The sequence below is a fragment of the Varroa jacobsoni genome, unplaced genomic scaffold, assembly GCF_002532875.2.
Source record: "Varroa jacobsoni isolate VJ856 unplaced genomic scaffold, vjacob_1.0 scaffold_922, whole genome shotgun sequence".
Lineage (NCBI taxonomy): Eukaryota > Metazoa > Arthropoda > Arachnida > Mesostigmata > Varroidae > Varroa > Varroa jacobsoni.
The window spans coordinates 62,273-84,168 of record NW_019213824.1 but is presented as its reverse complement, the minus strand read 5'-3'; the positions used below and the strand labels follow the sequence as shown (position 1 = coordinate 84,168).

General features: G+C 44.7%; 1 protein-coding gene and 1 long non-coding RNA gene across 6 annotated transcripts in view; one reads left to right on the top strand and one right to left on the bottom strand.

The window, feature by feature from the left end:
* Positions 1 to 21,896, top strand: part of LOC147752871 (uncharacterized) — a 77,849-nt gene that overhangs the window by 11,070 nt on the left and 44,883 nt on the right. The window contains exons 1-2 of one of the 4 annotated variants that reach the window (XR_015312885.1): positions 17 to 2,417; positions 2,658 to 2,718. The exons of 2 other annotated variants lie outside the window; for them this stretch is intronic. This is a non-coding gene — a long non-coding RNA (uncharacterized LOC147752871). Of the gene's footprint in view, positions 1 to 16; positions 2,418 to 2,657; positions 2,719 to 21,896 lie in introns of those variants that run through there. One more of the 4 variants, XR_015312886.1, reaches the window with a different exon arrangement.
* Positions 1 to 21,896, bottom strand: part of dachs (unconventional myosin-IXb-like dachs) — a 33,859-nt gene that overhangs the window by 9,803 nt on the left and 2,160 nt on the right. The window contains exon 1 of one of the 2 annotated variants that reach the window (XM_086970277.1): positions 4,768 to 6,227. The exons of the other annotated variant lie outside the window; for it this stretch is intronic. Coding sequence (XP_086826403.1) covers positions 4,768 to 5,014 — 247 coding nt within the window. The 5' untranslated portion in view covers positions 5,015 to 6,227. Of the gene's footprint in view, positions 1 to 4,767; positions 6,228 to 21,896 lie in introns of those variants that run through there. 2 annotated transcript variants of the gene reach the window in all.

Below are 21,896 nucleotides of genomic sequence, written 5' to 3'. Positions count from 1 at the left end.
CTAAATCCTTCCAGTCTCTACACGCCACGACAAAGTCTTTTGTATGAGGGACTGTTCGTTTATTTCGATGCGTCGTCTTCCAAGGCCAAATACAACGGACCTCTAGAGCCAACAATTACGATCGAAGGATCTTTGTCCGATTTAGATCCAACTAGCCAGCCAGCCTGCGTTATCTCAGTAAAAAGAATGTTGAATGAACTGCCGGTTTAATGATGACAAAAACTTAGGCGAGACAAGCTGTTATAGAGGCCAATGCGAGGTGACTAGGATGACAGACGGTGTTCGCTTGAATAGATTGTCACTGTTTTGCACTGCAAACATACGTAGTCACCAAATGTTTGGGAGTTAATCACAACAATCACAGAACACTGATTTGTAGTGTAGTGGTAGCCAAAGACATGACTTCATTACGATACGTACGTTTTGTAGACGAGACAAGGAAACATTTACATGACGTTTATATAAAAAAAAAATGGCAAGCGATAAACGTGTTTTTTTGCCATTTCTAGTGCTTATGCTGCTTAAGAGCCGTAATTCTGCTTTTAACCAAGCAGAAGCTGCATGACGCTCTGTGGCTAAAGCCCAACTGGACTTAGAGTTCCTCGCTAAGACTAGCTAGCTAAGAAGCATCGAGCGCTCCGCCATCTACTTAGCTAGCTAAGGCTACGAACTGGATCTACCTCGACGCGTTTGCCGACGGAAGAAGCTAAAACAGACGGAGCCGGAGAAGTTAAAATCGCCGGAGTTGCTGTAGTTTACGGTAAGAGACGAGAATGGCTCTGAGCCCGGGAGCACGCCATGCACGTGCGTCCACATCCGGCGATTACGATTGAGACTGAGCTAAGGCCAGTAAATGAAGGTACTAGCGCGACTCGACGCGGCCAGTAGTCCTTAATCACTATCTCTTGTTCTTACCAGCAACGGCCGCGTTAAGAAAACGAAATTGTTGCGCGAAAGCTGCCCGAACGCCTGCCAGAACCTCGATAGAAACCAACACGCCACCACCGGCAATCGCCGGTAACAACGGCACCTTAGCATATCGCGCAAGGGACCCTCACGGAGTAGCTGACTATAGAGGCTTCAAGATTCAGTTCAAGACAGTGTTAAACAATAGTCATGAGGGTGGTGCCAGTGTACGTCAGCCTTCAGTTTGAAGCATTGAAGTTCTCTTTTAGCTACCAGCAGTATCATTGCCGGCGGACGTCACAGCCGACCATTGGCTATGACGTCCGCCGTGCGGCGGCAGAAGAGCATACCACAGGCAACAAGTAAGATGGATTGGGGGTAGTTCTGCAGATAACTTCACAACAACAATAACACATTAATGGCTCCAAGTGGAAACAGAAATAAATCTTCGTGGCTTCGTATCGGGCACATGCGCGTCTCTTTAACCAGTCTGCACTTGACGATGGTAGTAGGTATACGCAGACTACAGTTACCGCTCCCGCTTTGGATCACCATGACAACATGGAACTGCCTAAGATATTACGACCCCTTATAACCGCCACGTAATAACGCTTATAAATCATGACTGCTCCTGCCCTGTCTGCCGCCAATTTAGTCTAATCATTTCTGTCTGATCCATAAAATAGTATTTAAAAGTAAGGCTGTGACTAAAGCATGAATTTTACGAAACTTCAATCATTAGATCGCAAATATAAGGCCTACTTGTAAGAGTAACCACTAAAAACCACTGAGCACGTAGCACGTAGAACTGAAAGAAACTAGCGTTCCTTTAAGGTAATGATCTTGCAAAAGTCCAATATGTATATTGCTACTACGATAACAAAACACTACTATGAATATAACAAGAGGCAATCGAGCGTAAGGTCAGCAACAGTTTAGCATCATAAACAGGATACAGCGGGCATGACAGATACAGAGAGAAAAGGGAAAGCAGCGCCAAATAACGCCTAATGGATCTGGATCATCAGAGCTGTCATTATCGTAACTCTCACCAGCAATATAGGCACTAGCATCACCACAGGGTCGAGATTGGAGTCGCGACGTTTCCATAGTCCTTGAGAAGCAATCAGAGATGGGGCGTCTGGGAGCCTGCTCTTTATTTTGTCATCGACAAGTGAGAGCTACAACAAACGCATAGCCACTTGTAAATGTTGCGACCATTACCTGTCGCTAATGCGACGGCAGCGACGAAAAACAACAGCAGCAGCCGTAGGAATAGCGCTAGATTAGGCTAATGTAGCGGGACAGATGGTTCGCACATGCCGTGGCGCGCCGATGCTTCAGGGACGATGAAACCGTAGTACTATTATAATGTATTAGAGCAAACGACGATGCACTTGCTTTTGTGGTAGCCTCGGCGCCAGAGGCGAGAGAAACGGACGAACTAAGGAACGAAACAGATGGCTGACATAGTTCCTGCAACGGATTTCGTGCAAGACACCAAATAACAGGTGAACACGCAATTTTTTTTAAATAATTTTCGCTGTTATTCTTCTTCTCGAAGCAAGGCCCTCTTAGCTAATGTGCATGTGCATCGAACCTAAATAATGGTCCAACACTTGTACTTTCTTAACGAATACAAAATAAGATAGGGTTATATGGGCCAGTGAAAGTTTAAAGAACAAAAGATAAAAAAAAAAATTAAAAGCCAGTAAAATCATTCAGCTAAGACGAGGCAGTCCTCTTTACAGGAAAGGTTGTTATTACTACTAGAAAAAAACGATGCGTTATAACTATTTTCGGCCCAGTCAGGTAGGTCAACAGCTATTTTTCTTCTTGACGGTTCACCAGAAGTTCGATGAAATGCAAAAAAATACTTAGCTGACTCATCCGGCCTATTTTTTTTTTAATTAGGCTAACTTTAAAATTTGGAAAAAATGCAGTGACTCAGAGCGCACTGAATTTATGGTTCGTGTGCATCTAGAAAAATGCGGAAATTTGATAGAACTTAACAGCAAATTTTAAAGTCGATGTTATTTTACTAGACAAGCAAAGTAGCACTCACCATTTTTATACATTGATCCTTGAAACGACAGCTATGCAAATAGGTGTAATGTACATGTCATCTCATCCCTCTCATTGTCTAGTAAAATCCATTAAAGTCAAAAAAATAACAATAAAGTAAAAAAAATACAGCTTGTGTTGTTAACTGCGCAGTCACTTGTACCGGGGCTATCAGCAGCGGTATATCGTTCGGTACCCCACGCCAACTGTTCGCCGTTCTGCACAGACTTGAAACTGCCATTTTACATAGTGATCGGTGAGTTCTTCCACCTTTTCACGACCTCAACGTAAAATACCCCCGAGAGGCCGCTACCGCCACTTGTAACGTGACGCCCACGGTGACCAGCTAAGACCATGCTGCTGTTGCCCGTGAGTTAAGCTAGGAGGCTAAATTCGTCTAGGAAATTCAGGACCAGCTTCAGAAGGCCGTCCAAGAAAACAGAAGCGTCACCGTCGTCGTTTCAGCGAAGAACAGTCCGTTTGTTCGCTTTGTCCCGTTCCCCTGGTCCGCTTGCCGAATATTTAGATATTTGGAGACATCGGCAAACGTCGAGATCAATAGGCTGACAGGGAAACGCACAGTCATCGCGCCTTGCCTTCGCGTCTATCTCCGCGACCATGCTGCTGTCGTCGCGATCAGTTGACAACGAATGGACAAGGTGATCGGCGCTCTGTTTGTGCCACAAACAGACAACGGTATCATGGTCAGAGTATGAACATCTAAAAATCATCACTGTGTCGCTCACAGCCAGATATAGTAAAAATGGCAGTAGCTTAGTGCACGAAATAGTAACGACAAAGTAAAATACGCCATGGAAAAAATTCTGAGAACGACTTTGTATAGAAATGAAGCCTACTCGCGGATCAACGACAGTATTGTAAAGTCACTCTGTCTAGTCGCTAATGATGATGATGGTGTGGGACACGAGCTGAAGTGGCGGAGGTCGCTTCAGGGACACCGTTCAAAAGCATTGTATTATTCACATGATAGTACAAAAGTTGGAACAGCAGCTGCGAGGCGCCAAACACCCACAATCGCTGGTGCGGGTCAACCAACTCAACGACATGTTGTGTGTTTATCTAGAATAGAAATACATCGTAGAGATTGTGACGTATAGTGAGGAACAATGTTGTTTCTGAGCTGCCATATTATCGCACTTACGCTTAGAGCTTCCGCGTTAATGTTGTCTGGCTACGTAAAACCGCTGTCTAATTCATCTGTGTTAGGCGGGGGGAACAATAGGCCAACACGACAAAGCAGCGACAATCGTCGCGGGCGATTCAGCGCCGGTGGACACGTTTCACTTCATTTTCCCACGATTCACAACGGGACGACTACGGCTACGGGTGCAGACGCCGGCTGACACCGTTATTTGATCAAAAACCACAACAACATGGACAGAGTCAAGACGACCCGTCTGGTGACTCGAGTGGTTCACCAGCGGTGTCAACAGTTAACGGTACCCTATCCTGATCGAGTTAGCTTTGTTGCCGTAGAAGGCCACATGAACTAAGTGCTGGTGATGTTTAAAAACCGACATCACGAACTGTCTGTCCTGCGCACGTTAACTTAACAACACAAGTTGATATACTGCGTAGTCTCGTACAACAAGCGTTATCTACAAATTATCTTGGACTATTAAAAATAGCTATTGTAAAAGAAAAGTGTTAAAACATCTCCTGCGTTCATAGTGTTTTATAACGCAACATTTCTATATTTTTGAATTGCAGAACGATTACATCTTAAGGCATATGCACACACACACACACACACATAAAAACACAGATCACACTCACAGATTTGCGAAAACGAATAACCAAGATAAAGGGATTCTTCTTCTTCGGCAACACTGCATTCGTCCTTTGCAGACATCCGCACAACGTCGCTGCTTGTTGACGTCGTCGTCGGAATGGCTGGAAAGGAACTAATGGGTGGATTCCTGTACCGGGAGAAGTAGATTTCGTTGAGCTCATCGTTGAAGCTCGTGTCGTCCAGGTGTATATTCTCGTAGAGGTGTATGAGGGAGTTGTCCGAGGACAGCATTCTCCCACATTCGAGCTGCGCATATCACCTCACAGCATAGGCGCACGACCCGGCCCCTGCTACCGAATCCACTACTTTCGTTGGGCACAGCAGCCAAACCATTAATTCCACCGTAGTAGTTTCTTTATTGTGGGTGATACCGCCACACTTGTGAAATCTTAACGGTCTTCACGATGGGCGAAAAAGCAAAAAAAACGCACACCTGCTACTTCAGACTCGATGTGGGCCTTAAAACAACATATTTGGAAGGGCGGTCATGATTAGCTGTCACAATCGACACACGCCTAGACACAAGCACATATAAAATAATCTTCAATCGTTAAATCGTCGCGTCGATAACGGTGGACTACAGGAGATCCTAAGGACACGTTGATAGTAATGCACCTGCTTGAACAAAGGCTGCTAGAGAATTATGAAACAGCAACAGGTGTTGGCCGAGGGTATGATACGGTTCAATACACCAAAGTCAGAAAAACCACCGGCTGCCCCTAATTATTCGCGCCACCCGCGTTCAAGCGCTCCTCGCTTCTATAACACTTGTGTCCACCGGTTTCCGGCTGCTGTTACGGCAAACTCAAGGACGCGACTCATATGACAGGTACACACACCTTACAATTTGCACACATACATACACACACATACACACACACACACACGCACGCACGCACTCACGCAACATAAACTCACAACTGTAAGCCCGAATCGGTGCTTCTGATGCGTCCTGAGCTTAACTACCTCCTCACAGCTTACGTTGTACGTGTTAAGCACTTGTAAAACGGTCTGATAGTTCCAGTGGTGAGCACCGCACAAGTACACTGAGTATAACTAACAATGTATGTGTGCATATGTGTATCTTTCTCCTATAATTAAGCCAGCATCAGCGCTGTCCCCACATCGCGCTGCTGCACGTTATTGGGTAGTCGCAGTAGCGATTCGTTAGATTGTTTTGCTTGAGCGTCGCTGCTGGACGTTTTCGTTTCTTGATTCGAGCGTCCGTTTGGGGTTGCTGTGGCACGGCGAGATCTCGCCGGTCGATGGACGCACTGGTGGATAGCGGTGGATAATCGTAGCGGTAGATGCTGGTGTTGCTCCGTGGCGGAGTCGCTGACGATTCTGCTTGGTGCTATAGCGTCTCCTTGTCTGCGAACCACTGCTGCTGCCGCTAATGTCGTTCTGATGCTGGTGCTGCTGACGGTGGGGCTTACTTCTGCCGGTGGCGTTGCTTGGTGCTTCGCAGCCAGGCAACGGGCGACCGCTTTCCTCTCGCTTGCGTCTTAGTTGCTACTGCCTTAGATGCTGATATTGGTGCTGCGATTGGTGATAGCTGGGTTCTCGGGTTGTTGTCGGCGATGGCGGTAGCTGCTGCTGCTGATGTTGTCGTCCGACGCCTGCGGCCAATGCTGGCTGTTTCTGGCTGCTGCTGATATTGAGGGAGAGTTGAGCGCGTTTGTGTTGCCGATGTACTACTGCTGCTGCTGTTGCTACTACGAATACTACTGCTACTACCAATGCTACGACTACATCTTCTTTTTCTTCATTTTCTACCTTTACCGACACACGGTGCTGTCGCTGCTGATGATTGTGATGCTGCTAATACTCTTCTAAGGCTGCTTTAGCCGAGGCTGGCTAGAGCTAAACAGGCAAACAAACAGGCAGCAGGCGTTGGCCAGGCAACGATATCCAGTCGATGAGCAGGACTAGTCAGATAGGGACCCGACCAGTCGCGGCCGCCGACCCGAGCAAGAACCAGTGAACGGGGCTGACGACGACGACGACGACGACAGAGACGATGCTGGTAGTGATGGCGACCTGCTCGGTTTCTTCTTCTGCTGCTTCTCAGCCAGAAGCTGCCCCGAACCGATCCGTTGTTCCTTTCTGTTGCCTGTCGTTGCCGTTGTCGCCGTTCAATCACTTCTATCTGTAAGCGCGCTGTGTGCCTATGGGTCTCCGCTTCGTATGTAAGCGGCGTATCGATGCCTACTTCCCTACCTTCTTCCTCTAAGTTCTATTCCTCCGGTGCGCTGCTGCTGCTCGCGCTGCCTGCGTAGCTGTGACCGCCGGTGGTCGCTTAGCTTTGAAATGGCGACATTGGGGCAACCCAGAAGCTGCAGCAGCGAGGAGCAAAGGCTGTACGCGGTAACCTTCTCAGTTGTCTTCTTCGTTCTCATCTAACTGGCGGTCCGTCAAGACTGCTCAGGCATCTATCGATGCATCGACCCAGTGGCTAAACCCAAGTCAACTGTCAACGACACCAGCAGCCAACAACTGGCAAGAGGCAAGCGCAACAGCGTCCGTTCACTTGCTAAGGCATACAGGTACCTACGTACGTAGATCTACAACTAGAAAAGCGGGCGCACACAACCAGTCATACGGGCGCTAATTCGGTCACTCGTTCTGACGCGGCTGCAAAAACGGACACATACTAAGCAACCGAGCATAGACGGATGCACAGCCTCAGAGAGCAGAACTCAGCCGATCCGTAGCAACGGTGGCGACAAAAGAAATCGGAAAGGAATAGCCCCAGTGAACCCCACCGGCGTTGCTTCTGCTATTACAGCCGAAGACTGCTGCCGAAGGAGGCGAAAGCAGCGCCTTCTGTCGCCATTTAGCGAGCGAGCCGCGACTTCTGAGATAAGGAGCAGCAGGTAGCCACCGTATATATACGAGACTCTATATAGGGAAGTATGAAACGAGCGAGACTGGCCTATGGCGGCTGCTAGTGGTCTATTTGCCGCGTATACCACGGATCAGTAATGGTCGTTGTCGCAGGCAGATGAGCTGCTGGCTTGAAAGCAGGTCGAAAAAAGGTTTCTGCGCGGAGCAAAAGCAGTGGCCCTAGGCGCAGCCGCAGACCCGCGTTGCTGGGTATAGAACTCCGCTAGTAGAAGTAAAAGGGGGGAAAAGACAACGAAGCCTATATATATATCTATATATCGAAAAGGTACACTCAACCGGTCAGTCAGGTCGCTCGGCCGCCATGTATCGAAAGCTACGTTCGTGAGTTCGTGTGTACGCGTATGTTAATGCCGCCTGCGGCTCAGCAGAATAGGTTCACGAGCAGGGTTCTAGAACCTGTTTGCTGTGTACTTGCTCACCCTGTTGTCTGTTACTGTTAGTTCACTCACTCTGTCCGTACTGCCCCTCTAGTAGCCGTTGCTACAGCAAAAGACGGTGAGGCTTCCCTAAGCTCTGAGCGTCGGTAAGATACCACCACGACCACTGCGTTGTACACGGGCCGAGAGAAAACGAAGGATAAAAAAATGGGGCATGCACAGAGAGATTGGAATCGAAACAACAACAGCAGCAGCAACAGAAATATGGCATCAGGGGCTTCCTGCGTAGCTTCATAAAGCTACCTCCTGGAGGCACCACCGAACGATGAAGAGGACGACAAAGAATTTGCACGGGCAGGTTGACTCGCTTTCAGGGCGGAGGGGCACCACAACAACCATTGCCACCTGCGGAAGGGGCGAGAATACAGTCGATGCTGGGATCGGGCTTCGCTACCGGTTCATGGAGAAGCAGAGCGAATCATAGCAGAATAGATGTAACAGATAGGCATCGAACGGACAATGCCATATGCTAAAAAGCGTTCAACAAGTCTATGGACTGAGGGAGATGGCATACATGGAGACACGACCGAGAGCCGCCACTCAACTCAGTTCTATAGAGCTTAACGCCGATATAATACATACAGACGTGTACAGCAGCAGCTGCAGTCTCAGTAGAAGCAGAGGCTGTTTGGTTCTCGGCGGTTTAACCGATCATCGAAAGAGTTGTGAGACCTACTAGGTCGTGTCTTCAACCAGCGTAGCTCTCAATGCGTGAATGTGTTTTTGTGATTCTGACTTTTCAGAATCAGTAGATCGGCTACCATCGTCACCATCGCCGCCACTATCGCCACCGTAGTCGAGTAAGCTAAAGTAGACAATCTTCTTGACCATCTGATGGAGTGCTCGTAGGCTTGGTCATCGACGCCTGCTACTCCTTACTACAAAACGCAAATTAAATGTGGAGCTTCGCTGGGAGGCGCGAACCATAGACCTTTCCTTTGGTGTCGTTTTCGTGCTCATGTCGTGGATTTCTATGTCATAGGTTAGTGTTCCTGTTGTTGCTAGTACGAGTTGGTAGGTGGCGCTTGCGACGCACTTCGCCTTTTTTACTGACTGTCGCTGTCGGCTGCGAGAAGAAAGGGGGTCCACAGTTAATGACGTTTTTTTGGGTTTCCGATAATTCTGACCCCATTTACTGTTTTAGTTTACGATAATAACGATAGGTAGAAATTGGATTTAGAAAAAGCTTTAATGTGTGTATTATTCAAGCCTTGGCCAAGGTTCACCTTGAAAAACAAATAAGAGTTTGAAAAACAGCGGGAGTTTCAGCGAAGATTCTGTCAAAGTTCAGTTGTTACTCATCATTCTGTGAGACAAGATGTCTGAGCTATTCATTGGGCACTTTTTAGTTCTAAACGTGCCAAAAATAAGCCCAGACAAAACACTGCGAAGTAAGCATAGAAACCGTTACGATGGGATCGATTAAATCATATTAAATAACCATCTCATTTAATATGGCTTAATGTTCAGTTCAGTTTAGTAGAGTTGGGCGTAGAACAGTGGTTGGTGGATAGTTTTCTGGTAAATAGGATTTTTCAAACCCAGTTTGGCTTACTAGCCGCAGGTCTTGCCTTTCAGTCGACTACGAGTGAATGGCTGACTGAGCACGCTAAAAACAATGAAATCAATTAAGATAACTAACTTACAAATTCACCAAAGAGCAGAGTGGGCTTTTAATAATCCTATGTTGGTTAGCAAAGAAGAAAGAGAAGAATGGTGGTTGGACAAATTATAGGCAGTCCCTCACAGGGATCCATACTGATTCTAAATTGTCTGATATATATCACGCAATATATAGCTTATCCGATCTGCAAGCATAACGCTCATAGTATTACATACAAATCGAGAGAAGAACACCTATTTAACATAAAAATTACCGACGTTTTTCATATACCGATTCTTACTGTGCATTGTTAAAATACCCAATCTTTTTGTTCAAAAAAAAGATCGACTATTTTAATTTTATCCAAAATTAATGAAACTGTGGATAGTGGTTTGGATGGGCGGCGTGATAACGCTTAAATATGTTAATTTTTTGCGGACCCTCAAATGAAGCCATAGCGATATGTTTAGTGTAGAAGGGTCGTCAGTGAGCTGCAAGCCTTTGGTGCGTTTTACGTTGTACCTGTATAAATGTCTCAAGTTTTTTTACGTTAGATATTGTTGTTAAGCACTGCTTTACAGGGCTGATGTCGCTTTGCAGCACAAAATGAGGCGTGCCTATGCCCGGTTTCGAACCTCAACCGCTTCACGTGCTTCCGTTACTTCTAGCTAAGTTCGTAACTCACTGCAAGAGCTAATTACACATTCAAGAATTTTTATTCAGTTAAATTTTAAATCAATTTATTTCATCAAGGTTTTTGTATATGGACAGGATTTTGTAGATATGTTATACCACCTACCTCTTTCTAAATGATCAGTATATTCCTGATCCCCTTTCGTGCGATAACGTTTCTCTAACGTACCAGGATTAGGGGATTTGTAGCGAACAAAGGACTTGTCGAATGAGGGGGGCACGAAAGTCGAATAACCTGTCGAGTCCGAATACAGTGTTGGCGATCTTACTACCTGGGTGAGATTGGAAAATGAAACGCTCTTTGTACCCAGTGCTTTCGAATCGCGGGGTTCCCTTGGCAGAGTCCGACACCCGCTCTCATAACCTGTGACATTATGCACCTTCGGTAGGGGAAGCGTGGCTGTCTTATGTGGAATAGTGGCATAACTATCAGAGTCATGACGTACGAGAACTGACGTCGCCGGTGGGCCTCTATATGACGAAATAGTTAGAGGAGCCGATGGCGGTTTTTTCCACACGGATTTCCTTTTGAACGATCTGCGACTCATTTGGCGCTTAAATTTTCCAGGTGTAGCCTTCTGGACCACTTGCTTTGATGACATTGACGATTTCTTCACAGGTTCTGTGACTCGAAACTGCTGACTCGATGCTTGGCCCATGTTTTCCGTTGGCCAAGCGAAAAACGGTAGGATTATTCACTTGGCACCACTGTTTGTCTACAAGAGGAACTGTTTCGCCCACTGATTCACGTATGCATTAATGAATGCAGTTGAAATGTGCAACTATACGCCAATGAGCGCGTTCTTGTGATGCAGCAGTGGAAACACTTCTACCTGCAACTTCTACTGAAAGGACATCGCCGGCGGAATTCCTTTAGCCTCCCGCGCATTGGACGAAATGAGCCTACCTACACATGTGCTCAAATAATTTCACAGCGTAGAGTTACCACTGGTTCCAGCCTAGTTCATTCAAACGGTCGACAAAGTTGACTTATGAAACATACAAATGCTCACTTTGTTCTCCTACGTCGTCTTAGTAGTCCTCCCGTGTGGTTAGGTCGACTGCGCTAGCTAAAATGACACCTACTGGATTTTAGTAAGTATCATGTGGTCGAGACTACTTTAGTCTACTACCGTAGGAGTCTGGTTCGTAAGGTCGACAACACGCAGCATATCGAGTTGAAAGCGCAATTGAACCGCAACATACAGGATATCGCAAACTTGGTTCTAAAATTCTCCCCCGGAGAGTCCTTCACCCCCTCTCTCTTTACGCTGCCAATGCCCTGAGAATCAAAGATCGGTAGTCCGATCGAAGGTGAGCGGGCCGGTAGGCCGATCTATACAGGGAGAGCAATGCAGGACAGGTAGATCCGGAGAACAGGTTGCACGCTGCACATTGAAATACCTAAGAAGTAGTGCGACATATGTTCACCATCCTAATGCATTCAGACGCTGTCCCAATGGGGGATCTAACCCCCATTGGAATGTTAATGTTGCCTCCGGTATATAAAATCATGCGGAGTTGCACAAATATGACCTGTGCAGCAGGCCGATATGGGACCCTTATGCAAACACAGTATACCATGAACTGCGAATTTCATATGACTGTTAAGATGGCGAGGATGTCGACCGGACAGAGTTTTCTATAGATAACTTTCGTCACAAGAAACTAAAATACAAGTAACACATTGATACAGACATCGTCATATGCTACGTACTTACTGACTGAACTGTGTCACTAGTCTGATATGCGCAGTTGTCATTCTGCTTAAGGTACTATTTAACTGACATCTCTAATTTAAGGCTGTATGTAAGTTACAAAAATATCCCTGCGCTACAAGGTACATAAATGTAATCGTCATCAACAAGCATGAATATCTCTTGTTACCAGAGCATCGGTGAGAGGAAAAGTGTGGCTAACAAGCGTTCTCATTGAGGAATATGGTACATTTCTGTGTGTTTTTTTCATCCTCGGAAGTCTGTTCACGTTTCGTCCATTCATAAAAAACCAACCACAACTGTTTAGCACCTACGGTCTGTGCTAAAATATCCTTTCTCGAGCTTGTTTATCACATACGGATGGATGTCGCAACAGCAGGTTCCTGGTGCCATTTTCGGCTACAGGTCGGCAGTTTTCCGTCCTTGACGTGATGTACTGCATACGACCGTGTTTTTCAAAGTGGGTGACGCCCCGTTTCGATCTGTTGATCCGAAGGAGGGGAATTTATTGTTACCTGGTATCAATCTCAGGACCACTGTGTATGCAGCGTTGTCGCATGACCATATGGCTATGGACAAGCTGGTATTTGGGCTTGTCGCCGCTATGTCGAGACATGTATTCAATCTCCATAGCTGCTGGGCTGCTCCGGGTAAGTTAGTACAATGCAGATGGAATTTAGCTTCGAGCCTAAATAGTATTTTTGGCTGTTCGGAATAGTTGCGACAAACCTGACTCGAATTTCTTCTCAATATCTGTTACCGTATTTTACTTTTAAGTGCAAAAAATGTGGTCGCGTATCTTATATGATGGCATTAACCATTTCAGTCTCCGACTTGGGGCCAATACCTATCGTTTTTATCGAACTAACAGAAATTAGGATACGAACATTAAGCCAGCTGCGTCTTTAATTAGGGCAAACATTTCACGCTCTCAGTAGCACAGGTAGATTTTCTTTAATAAGCGACCCGTGACAAAAATATTTGCGTCACCTCTTTTAACGACGTAGCAAGTCATTGGCACTACAATATCAAGATTACACGCAGCAAATATATCGTATTTCTCTACCTCACTAATAAACCATCACGCAACATAAGTAAAACTTGAAACACCGTTTTTCATGTGAAGTGTCTGAAGTGGCGATGTCGGTACTAGTTTTTTGGGGTTTGATAATCGTTAGTTTACGTTTACAACGTTCGTTCGCTCTAGCATGTATCTTTAGGTCACAACACTGGTATTTCTGCGTGCCAGAGACCCGAGATCTGAAGTTGTCTCGAACAACAACCTGTCTCCTGGCCTGCTCTTGTTACCATCTGTTCCTCTTGGAACGCGACGCTTTCATGGCGCGATTACGTCGCAGCAGCGATGAAACGCCGACAGCAGACAAAATATCGCATACACAATAGCAATATTTTCCTCCGATTGTTTTGACAATATTAGAACAAAGTAGACGATCGAGTTCTTCTAGCTCCAAAAAGGGGTTAGATTGCCCCTCTTAGCGGCAGCAGGTGGAGCAACCTAAGGCTAAAGACCGATTCGAGGGAAAGGACCAATTCGAAGAGTGACGCGACAAATGCATTTCGGAAAGCGACAACTTTCAGGGATAGCACCTCCAGAAAGCATGGTTGTTTTCGTATTGCTGACACAAAAAAGTGTATACGAGCATAACAATGGAACTAAGTGATCTTTTGTCCGAATACCATGGCGTTTAAATACTCTATAGAAGCATACAATAATATCAATAGGGTGAAATTGGTGAACGTGGTCTATAGATTTATTTGAAGCTTTGGTACGCGATATTTAAAAGGACGTGGGTGAATATAATTGTCTGCTCCTTATCGGCGTTCTATCTATTTTCGTTTCTTTTTTTCTAACATTTACTATCTTTACCTATTCGCAATTGTAAACAAAATGCTCTATCTATCTATGAAAGTAGAGCAGATGATGATGTGAATCCTCCATATTTAGGTTAGAAATCTTTTTTTTGAGATCTACTTCTAAGCTTTTAGCATATCTGGTTGATGTCAGTAATACCACAAACATCCCAAATTTGCTTTTTGGTGATTCTTAATGGGTTACAGGGCGTTTACAGAAATTACATCAACGAAATTTCAAGTTCCAAATTTTTTAATTTGAACAAAAACGTAGAAAATAAACTATTTGACTGTTCTGCGAAAAACTCTCCATATATATACGCATACATTTTTTAATTAGGTGGCTTGTGCCCCTTGTGATAATCGTCTCAACTACCGTAACGAATTGCCCGGGCACTTCAATGTGCTTGAATAATAAACTTCTTGATTTTTCGAACAATCTGTTCTTTTCTATAAGATTACAAAAGCTCCATAAAACAGATGCTAAAAAAAACACTTTTCCCAATTCACGGATGCATGCAATCAAATTCTCCCAGCGATAACGGCGGAATTGCTCGATTCATCAACAAAGAAAGGAAACAATAACCAATTGCTGGTACTTTCCACGTAATTCTGAGTGTTTGTTTTAGAGATATATACTAAAAGTTGCGAAGAATTGTATTAAAGTTTTCGTTAAAAACTCCTCATGGAATTCTTGTACATATTTTTTGCACCAGTCAGCACTGCAACAAAGATGGGTGATAGAAAACACATATACTAATGTGGCGCATTGAGAGAGCGCTATGTCGTGACGGCAAATCGATTATCTCCTGGTTCATTGGTATTTAATGGCACAACATTTGGTACATAATTATTACAGTCGGCCAGAGCTTTCGTTACCGCGTTTACCTATGGTTTTGTGGAATAGACCACCTAACCCATTCAAAAAGTCATCGAATTGTCATCTCAGTCACAATATTAAAAATGACGAAGCGATGGGTTATAACGGCATGAAGATCGGCCAAAATAAATTATTTCGGACCCTCTCCTATTCGAGCACGGGGCCGAAGGACGGGTTGACGAGATAAGAGGGCCGTAGCTCGTTGACGGCATAGAAATTACTCACTTCCGTCCACGACTGAACCAAGATGGGTCGTAGAATTTTATATCCGAGACTAAATAGTAGCCTCGCTATTTATGATTAATTAAATAACAATGGTTGAACTAAAGAGAACAAACAAATCGCCGAGAGCCTATTTTATCCTTGTTTAACATGTAGGATCAAGCATTTGGCTGAGCTATAAAGAGGTTTCGGCATTTCGGCTATTTTTATAGTCTATACGAAGCGGATAATTTTACGGGCATTTACAGTTGCCTTATTTAAACTTCTTGTTGACGTAACTGATACGAGCCTGTTGAATACTTAGAGGGAACTCGTCGTTGCTCCAGCGGCATGCCTCGCATCGTCTACATTTGTTGGGTTATATGTTGTGGATGAGGAAGAACTTGAAGAAAATACGTTGAGATGTCCCATAAATCAATATCTCGCTTGTTGGGCCTCATTGCGCAAACTTTGCAGTGAAAATCGGAATTCAAGTTGAATAGATAACGAGTGAAAAATGAATGAGACAATCGTTTCATTAACACGAAAATTGGCGAAATCACTTCAGATGAGACACCTGCAATTTGACCAGAGCTGTAACTACTTAATTGCTAAATGCTCTGAACACGCGGTTGCAGAACCGAATCCCTATGGACCTCAGAGCAATTCGTTCGTTTAACTAATTTGTAAGGTTGTAGGTCAGGAGTCTAGCTACGGTGTGTATCGTAACTGTTGAGCATGATAAAACTAGTCACGCATACACTTATTACAATCGTTATTAGCCTATGTCTAAGTGAAAAATATCCTTGTCAATTTTGAAATAGACAAGTAAACACAACAACCGCGCTAAAATTTGAACTTCATTGAATATTAAAACAAAAAAAAAAAAAAGAACGCCGATGCTTGTTAGCCAAAACTCAACTTTATCACGTTAGCGCTCGTATTAATAATGACAATAAAAATATGTTGATCACTTTACCTGCAGTGATCGTTCTAATAAAAAAAAAAAGATAAATAACAAAATGTTATTATTTAAATTCTGTCTATCCGCGATCAAATGCACCGCGTTATGCTAGAGTCAACATTACGGGCTACTAATGCTACGAGTAAACAAGTTGTAACTTCCGACCGTATGAGAATTGTTCCCCGAATTTATTACACCGGGATGGCTATCGTTGATAGTTAACTTAGCGGCATTTTCGGTGTACATCGTAACATTATTTTTCGACAAAGATTCACCGGTACCCTGTTCGAGCGCTAAATTTAAGAGGTGACTGCGCCACGAGTTCGTTCGTTAAATGCGTACGCGATATCCAGTCACGCGCTTCGAGCATATGCTAGCTCTCTGTTCACCAGGGCAGGTTTGCATATGGAACGCTTTTTGATTGCTATAGATTCGACTAAATGACGAGATTGAATGCGAAAAAATATTCTGTGAAAACCAGTAATTATAATAGCGGATTAATGATCCGTATCTGAAATAATTTAATAACCACTTGTCGCATAAAATCTGACTCTTAGGCTGATTCATCTGTTGAAGGAGGCAATACTATATGTTTTTCACGAGAGCTACGTAAGTAACAAAACTGAAGGCAGATCTGAACGCTTTAAAATGCACGCCACTGATGACTGTCGATTGATGAGCGCGAGATTGAGCGCTCACAACAGTTACGGCGAGTCGGAAAAGGTGACTGGTGTCAATTTTTTGTCTAAGTTTTTTGGTTATTTTCCACAGTTGTACCTTGTTTGAATTTTACTTGGTTGGCAACGCCAGCTATTACTACCGATAACCTATACCCAACACGTATAGCTACTACCAGAACATCCCTCCTAAAAACGTTTACGCTATTAATACAGGCTTTTATATTGTGTATGGTACGTGTCGCTAATCCTGCTCGGTACGATATACACATTTCACTGCAGTAGCAGCAGAGTGCACTGAGTTTCTGTCCGCTTCTAATTTAAGTGCCCTAGTGTCACAACTAGCTGACGGCACGATAGCTCAAGTAGGACACGACAACCTAAAATTGCAAAGTGTATTTGACGCTCCTTGGACTGCGGGCTTGATAGGGTCCAGTCGTTCGTTAGCTGTTACTGCACGGTGCGACGGTTATCGAGGCATCATTTCAGTAAGGTACTAGTCTCAGTTACATCTCGATACGACGCTTCCGCCATTGCTTCAGCTGCCACTGCTTCTGGCGGCGTTTATACGCACACAGACACACATCTTACCTGTCCCTACTAGATGATTCGGTATCGTGCCATCAACAAATTCCGTAGTAGCGAAGAGCTCTCCGCACACGCAAGCAATTGAAGGAGATTTATATATTTATATATATATATATATGACATCTAGAAGATTTGCTTATTTTCCTCCGTTGGCAACGTCGCTGCCGTTAGCGAAGTCCACGCCGACGGCGGACAAATCGACTCAGGTCAGAGATAGCCGATTTAAGTAACCTGGTGGATTATCGAAGGCAAGATGATTGAAGGGTGATCGCAGAACAGCTTTTACTATTGTAGATAGATACTTTCTGTGCATATGCGTATGGCTGATGCGTCGAAGTGTTGTGTTAATTGCTATGTTACTAACTGGAAAATATAAGAGAGCACTGCTAAGAAGAAATTCGTTAGAAAAAAGAGTGTAGTTCGTCACAAACAGCTTTAGCTGTCAGTATTTTATCTGAGGAGATTAAAGGCTAGCGCCAATCTTTACTGTAAATATCGTCTTTGGTTGTATACTATGGGACTCCCACCCACTTAAGCCTGAGCCCTGTATGCCTGAGTCTTTGTTTGATGGTAACTCTACTTAAAAAAACATCTACACCCAGGCGAATAGTAGATATAAATATCATGCACAGGGAAAATAAATGCGATTTAAGCAAATAACAACAAGCGTTGGGTGCACACAGGCCAGGAACGTAAGGCCGTCATTTTATGGTCATCATTACGTGTAAAGTATACTGTGTAGATTACTCAATATTGTGGTCTGCCCTCTCAAACCGTTACCTCTCGTACAACAAGTATTCATGTCATCAATCAAAGATGGAAGTGCATTAAAATAAAACGGTGCAATAACTGTTAAAGCGATCGCCTTGCCGTGTTCTCTATATGGTAAAGCTACACAGTCAAAAGTTATAAGAGGAAAAATCTAACGCGATATCGATTTGTTTCGCCTGGCCCGTCCAATTCAAATCGAATAGCAGGTCGATGCTTCCGTTCGAGCCGCTCTACTGGGAGCTCCCAAAACGAAGAAATTGACCAGTGGACGTTGAAGACCTCATTGCGTCCCGAGATGACAACCGTTATTAGTAGTTAAATACGATGACGAACCAGAAATAATTGCCGTTTTTAGGAGCCATGATAGGCCAGCTCTTACTGTATTTGGTCAATCGTATCGGACGAACCCGTCACCAGCCAGCAATAGATCGGATGCAGCGTTCAGGGTACAGCCCTAGAACACTTGTGAGCAGAAAAGACCAATACAACATTGCCAAAGAGGATCGTTTCGTGCTGCGTAGCATCACCTCGAACGGTCAGCAGCTCTGGGTTCAGTACGATGACGGGCGGCATCGGCTGGCCGTTAGTGTCAAAACCCTGCGGATCGCTCAATATGTAGTTAATAATGTAATGCCAACGCTGGAACGGGTACTTTGACAGGAAAAGCGGGAAAAATAAAGATACTGATGATGTTTCTTGACACGACAGCGGCAACTCGTTCAATATCCAACGAAGCCATGCAACACATACCGAAATAGTGCGTCAATAGTGATGAGGACACCAATTGAGAAGTGAGCGGGGTTTCGCACATTTCAACAGAGATTCAGCGATGGCGCTTTTGCGATGGCTGAAGGATTAACAGTGAGAATGATCGATAACGACAGCGGCGCCGATGGGCCTTTTTTAATTTAGTTGAAAATAAAAGCCAGGAATTGCGCAGAACGATGCGAAATGTTGAAAATTTCTATACCCGCCAATTCATGATGAGCGCATAGCCGGCCTTCAAGAAACGACAGCGCTACCCCTTTTCCCTTTAGCTCCGTCTCGTCCAATTTCTGTACACTGAAGTAGCCGGCCAGCTCGACATTGTGCTGATACTTAACCAGAATATCTCCTCACCGTAATGGTCCAACTGGCGGTTATTGACGCATGGTACTAACATAGATTTTGGTGATAATTTTTATTCGCTACTTGCTTAAGACTTTCTCACGCGGCTAGATAATACTAACGGAAACTACGCGTACGTATAGATTTCGTTTACGTTATATCAACTCAACTGGAATTTTGGCGATCTACATTACCGAATGCTCGTGCATTAGGTAGTGACTGTCATTTAACATCTAGCCAGATCGAATCCTTAAGCTTGTAAAAATATGTAGAAATTTACTTTTTCACTCAAAATCTTTTTACTCCTGTTGCAATGTTGCAGTATTACCCTAAATCGAAATCGGTCATTTAATAAACTTCTTAAATCATTCAAGTGGCGAGGTGGAAAGTCTCGCTAAAATGCAAAAGATTACGTTTTTTTCTTGAATAAATAAGCCTCGGAAAAAACATTTGGTGGATCTTCAGATGAAAACAAACACAACTTCGCCTAGACTTCGTACAAGCTCTAGACTCGAATTGCCCCATCTCGGCATCATCTGCGACATGTTGATTCGGCAATTAAGGCCCGATGAGATCTATTTCAAGATGGAACTTATCGGGCTTTTTTTAACAGCCAAATATCAGCGCGGAAAAGCGATAGAACGACCAACACATCCACGCCAAGTTCATAAGCAGAATTCCTACTGTGACTCCGTAAGTTTCAAGGACAATTCACTTAATTCTTTATGCCGCAGCTATATTAGGCCAGCATCGCTACCAGCGCCCTCCATAGCCGTGAAATATTTTCGTACGTACCATAGAGAGTGTAGGCTATTGTGTCGGCGTCGACACTGAGAGGTGTAAGTACTCAGCAAAAATGACTGCGTGCAGAACATTTCAATAGCGTTCATCTTCTCTTAGTGTTTCTTTTGGTCATGAACGAGACAAGCGAAAATATAACGTCTTGAGAGCACTCGGCCCTTGAAGCTCCGGCTCGTTCGTTAACTGCTGACACCATTTTAAATCATTCCTCTAATTATGTTGGGTTTCCCATCCTCACAAGAATGTTCCGTATCATGGTACTAGGTTTGCTTTTAAACCGACCCCTTATCACACGCATTGTATCTAGGCAATGTTAGGGCCAATGTGGCCGAAACAGCGACTAACCATAGCTCCTCCGGTACATACATGCATCAGCCTACAGCGTATTTTCTCGTAGTACCTTCGATACTATCATTACAACTATGACCAGCTTCGACAAAGGGGGGACCCTCGCTTTTAGAAAGGCTAGGGTTCCCACACTCCATTCCGTTCTAGTTCGTACTACAGAGGTTCACGGCGACCGATGCTAGTTGCCACCTGGAGCGTGGTGTAGCGCACGATTGTAGAATACATCTTTACTAGAACACATTCTGGGCATGACTACTATCAAAGCCCTGATGAGTCCGGGTATGCACGGCCTGGTCGTGCTCCCAGAAAGAGACTATAATGCAGATCGCCACAAAGCGAAGTCCTAGTGGCGGCCTCCGGAAGTAACTCTGGCGACAAAAAAATCCTCAGCTCCACAGCGAACATCGCCAACAATACCCGGTCTTTGTTGAATTGGAAGAAAGCCTCCATTGCATCTGCGAATTGGTGCGGCGAAAACCACTTCTCGATCTTAAGCTTGGTCTCTTGTCTCCGACTTGCTGAAGACTTTGGCAGCTTTGATTTCGGGTGACCGTGTCATAGTAGCATATCAGACCTTGCTTCGGGTCAGGCTCCTCAGGGACAATAAGCAGGCAGTACGCCTGCGACTAGGTAAACTGGAACCAATAATCAAATGAGTCTCAAAATTCTACGCGAATCAATGTCCAAATTTAAATACGCCTTACAGATTGACATTTCAAACACGTCTCTATTCCATCTGTACCAAACCCAGCCTAAATTTAAAACAACTGTTACGTAAACGCTTATATAAATCAAGGATGGGCAGCAGATTGAGTGTGACAATATTCCGCTGGAACTCCGGCCATGGACGTCGCAGCGGCCATTTGGTCGCCTCTTCTCAGTACAAGGACTCAAGGACAAAAATGCCGCCGGTCCGTGAGCGGACACGTTTTCCTATGAGCTTATCTTCACGATCTACTCGCAGGTCTTTTTCGGCTCCCTCAGTTTCTCGTTGTTGCATTGTTTTTTCGTCTCACCGTGGTGATGATGCTGTCTGAAGACAACAAGCACTATCTAACAATAGTACTATCTAAAGCATAGTTTAAGGGCAAACAATGGACTGTTGGAGCAATCGGGAACTACAGCGAGTTGAATCGCTCAACCCGATACGTAGTCACACCGGACCAGTACATGCATCATGCTCCATTTATACATATGAATGCGACAGGGCAGACTTTCGTGTCCTGCTTTTCAACTGTTGGCTTTCGGCTGACGCTAGTACATTTGCTACTACTGGAATTGGCATTGAAGCCACCGGCGCTGGGCCGCCAAAATTTTCCTACCCGTGGTAACTGTTGTATCCGTCCGTCAGCAATGATCACTTGGCGACCGAGCGGCCACCCATGATTGGGACCAAGCTAGCGGGACCCGCTAAATCGTCTGACTACTGCCGCTTTCGTTCACTGTGGTGGTCAATCTTATCAGAAGCTGCCATCAGAAACAATCGTAGCGTTTACGAGAAACATGTCCGAAGGGAACAATCATTCTTCGAAATCTGTCTCTGCAT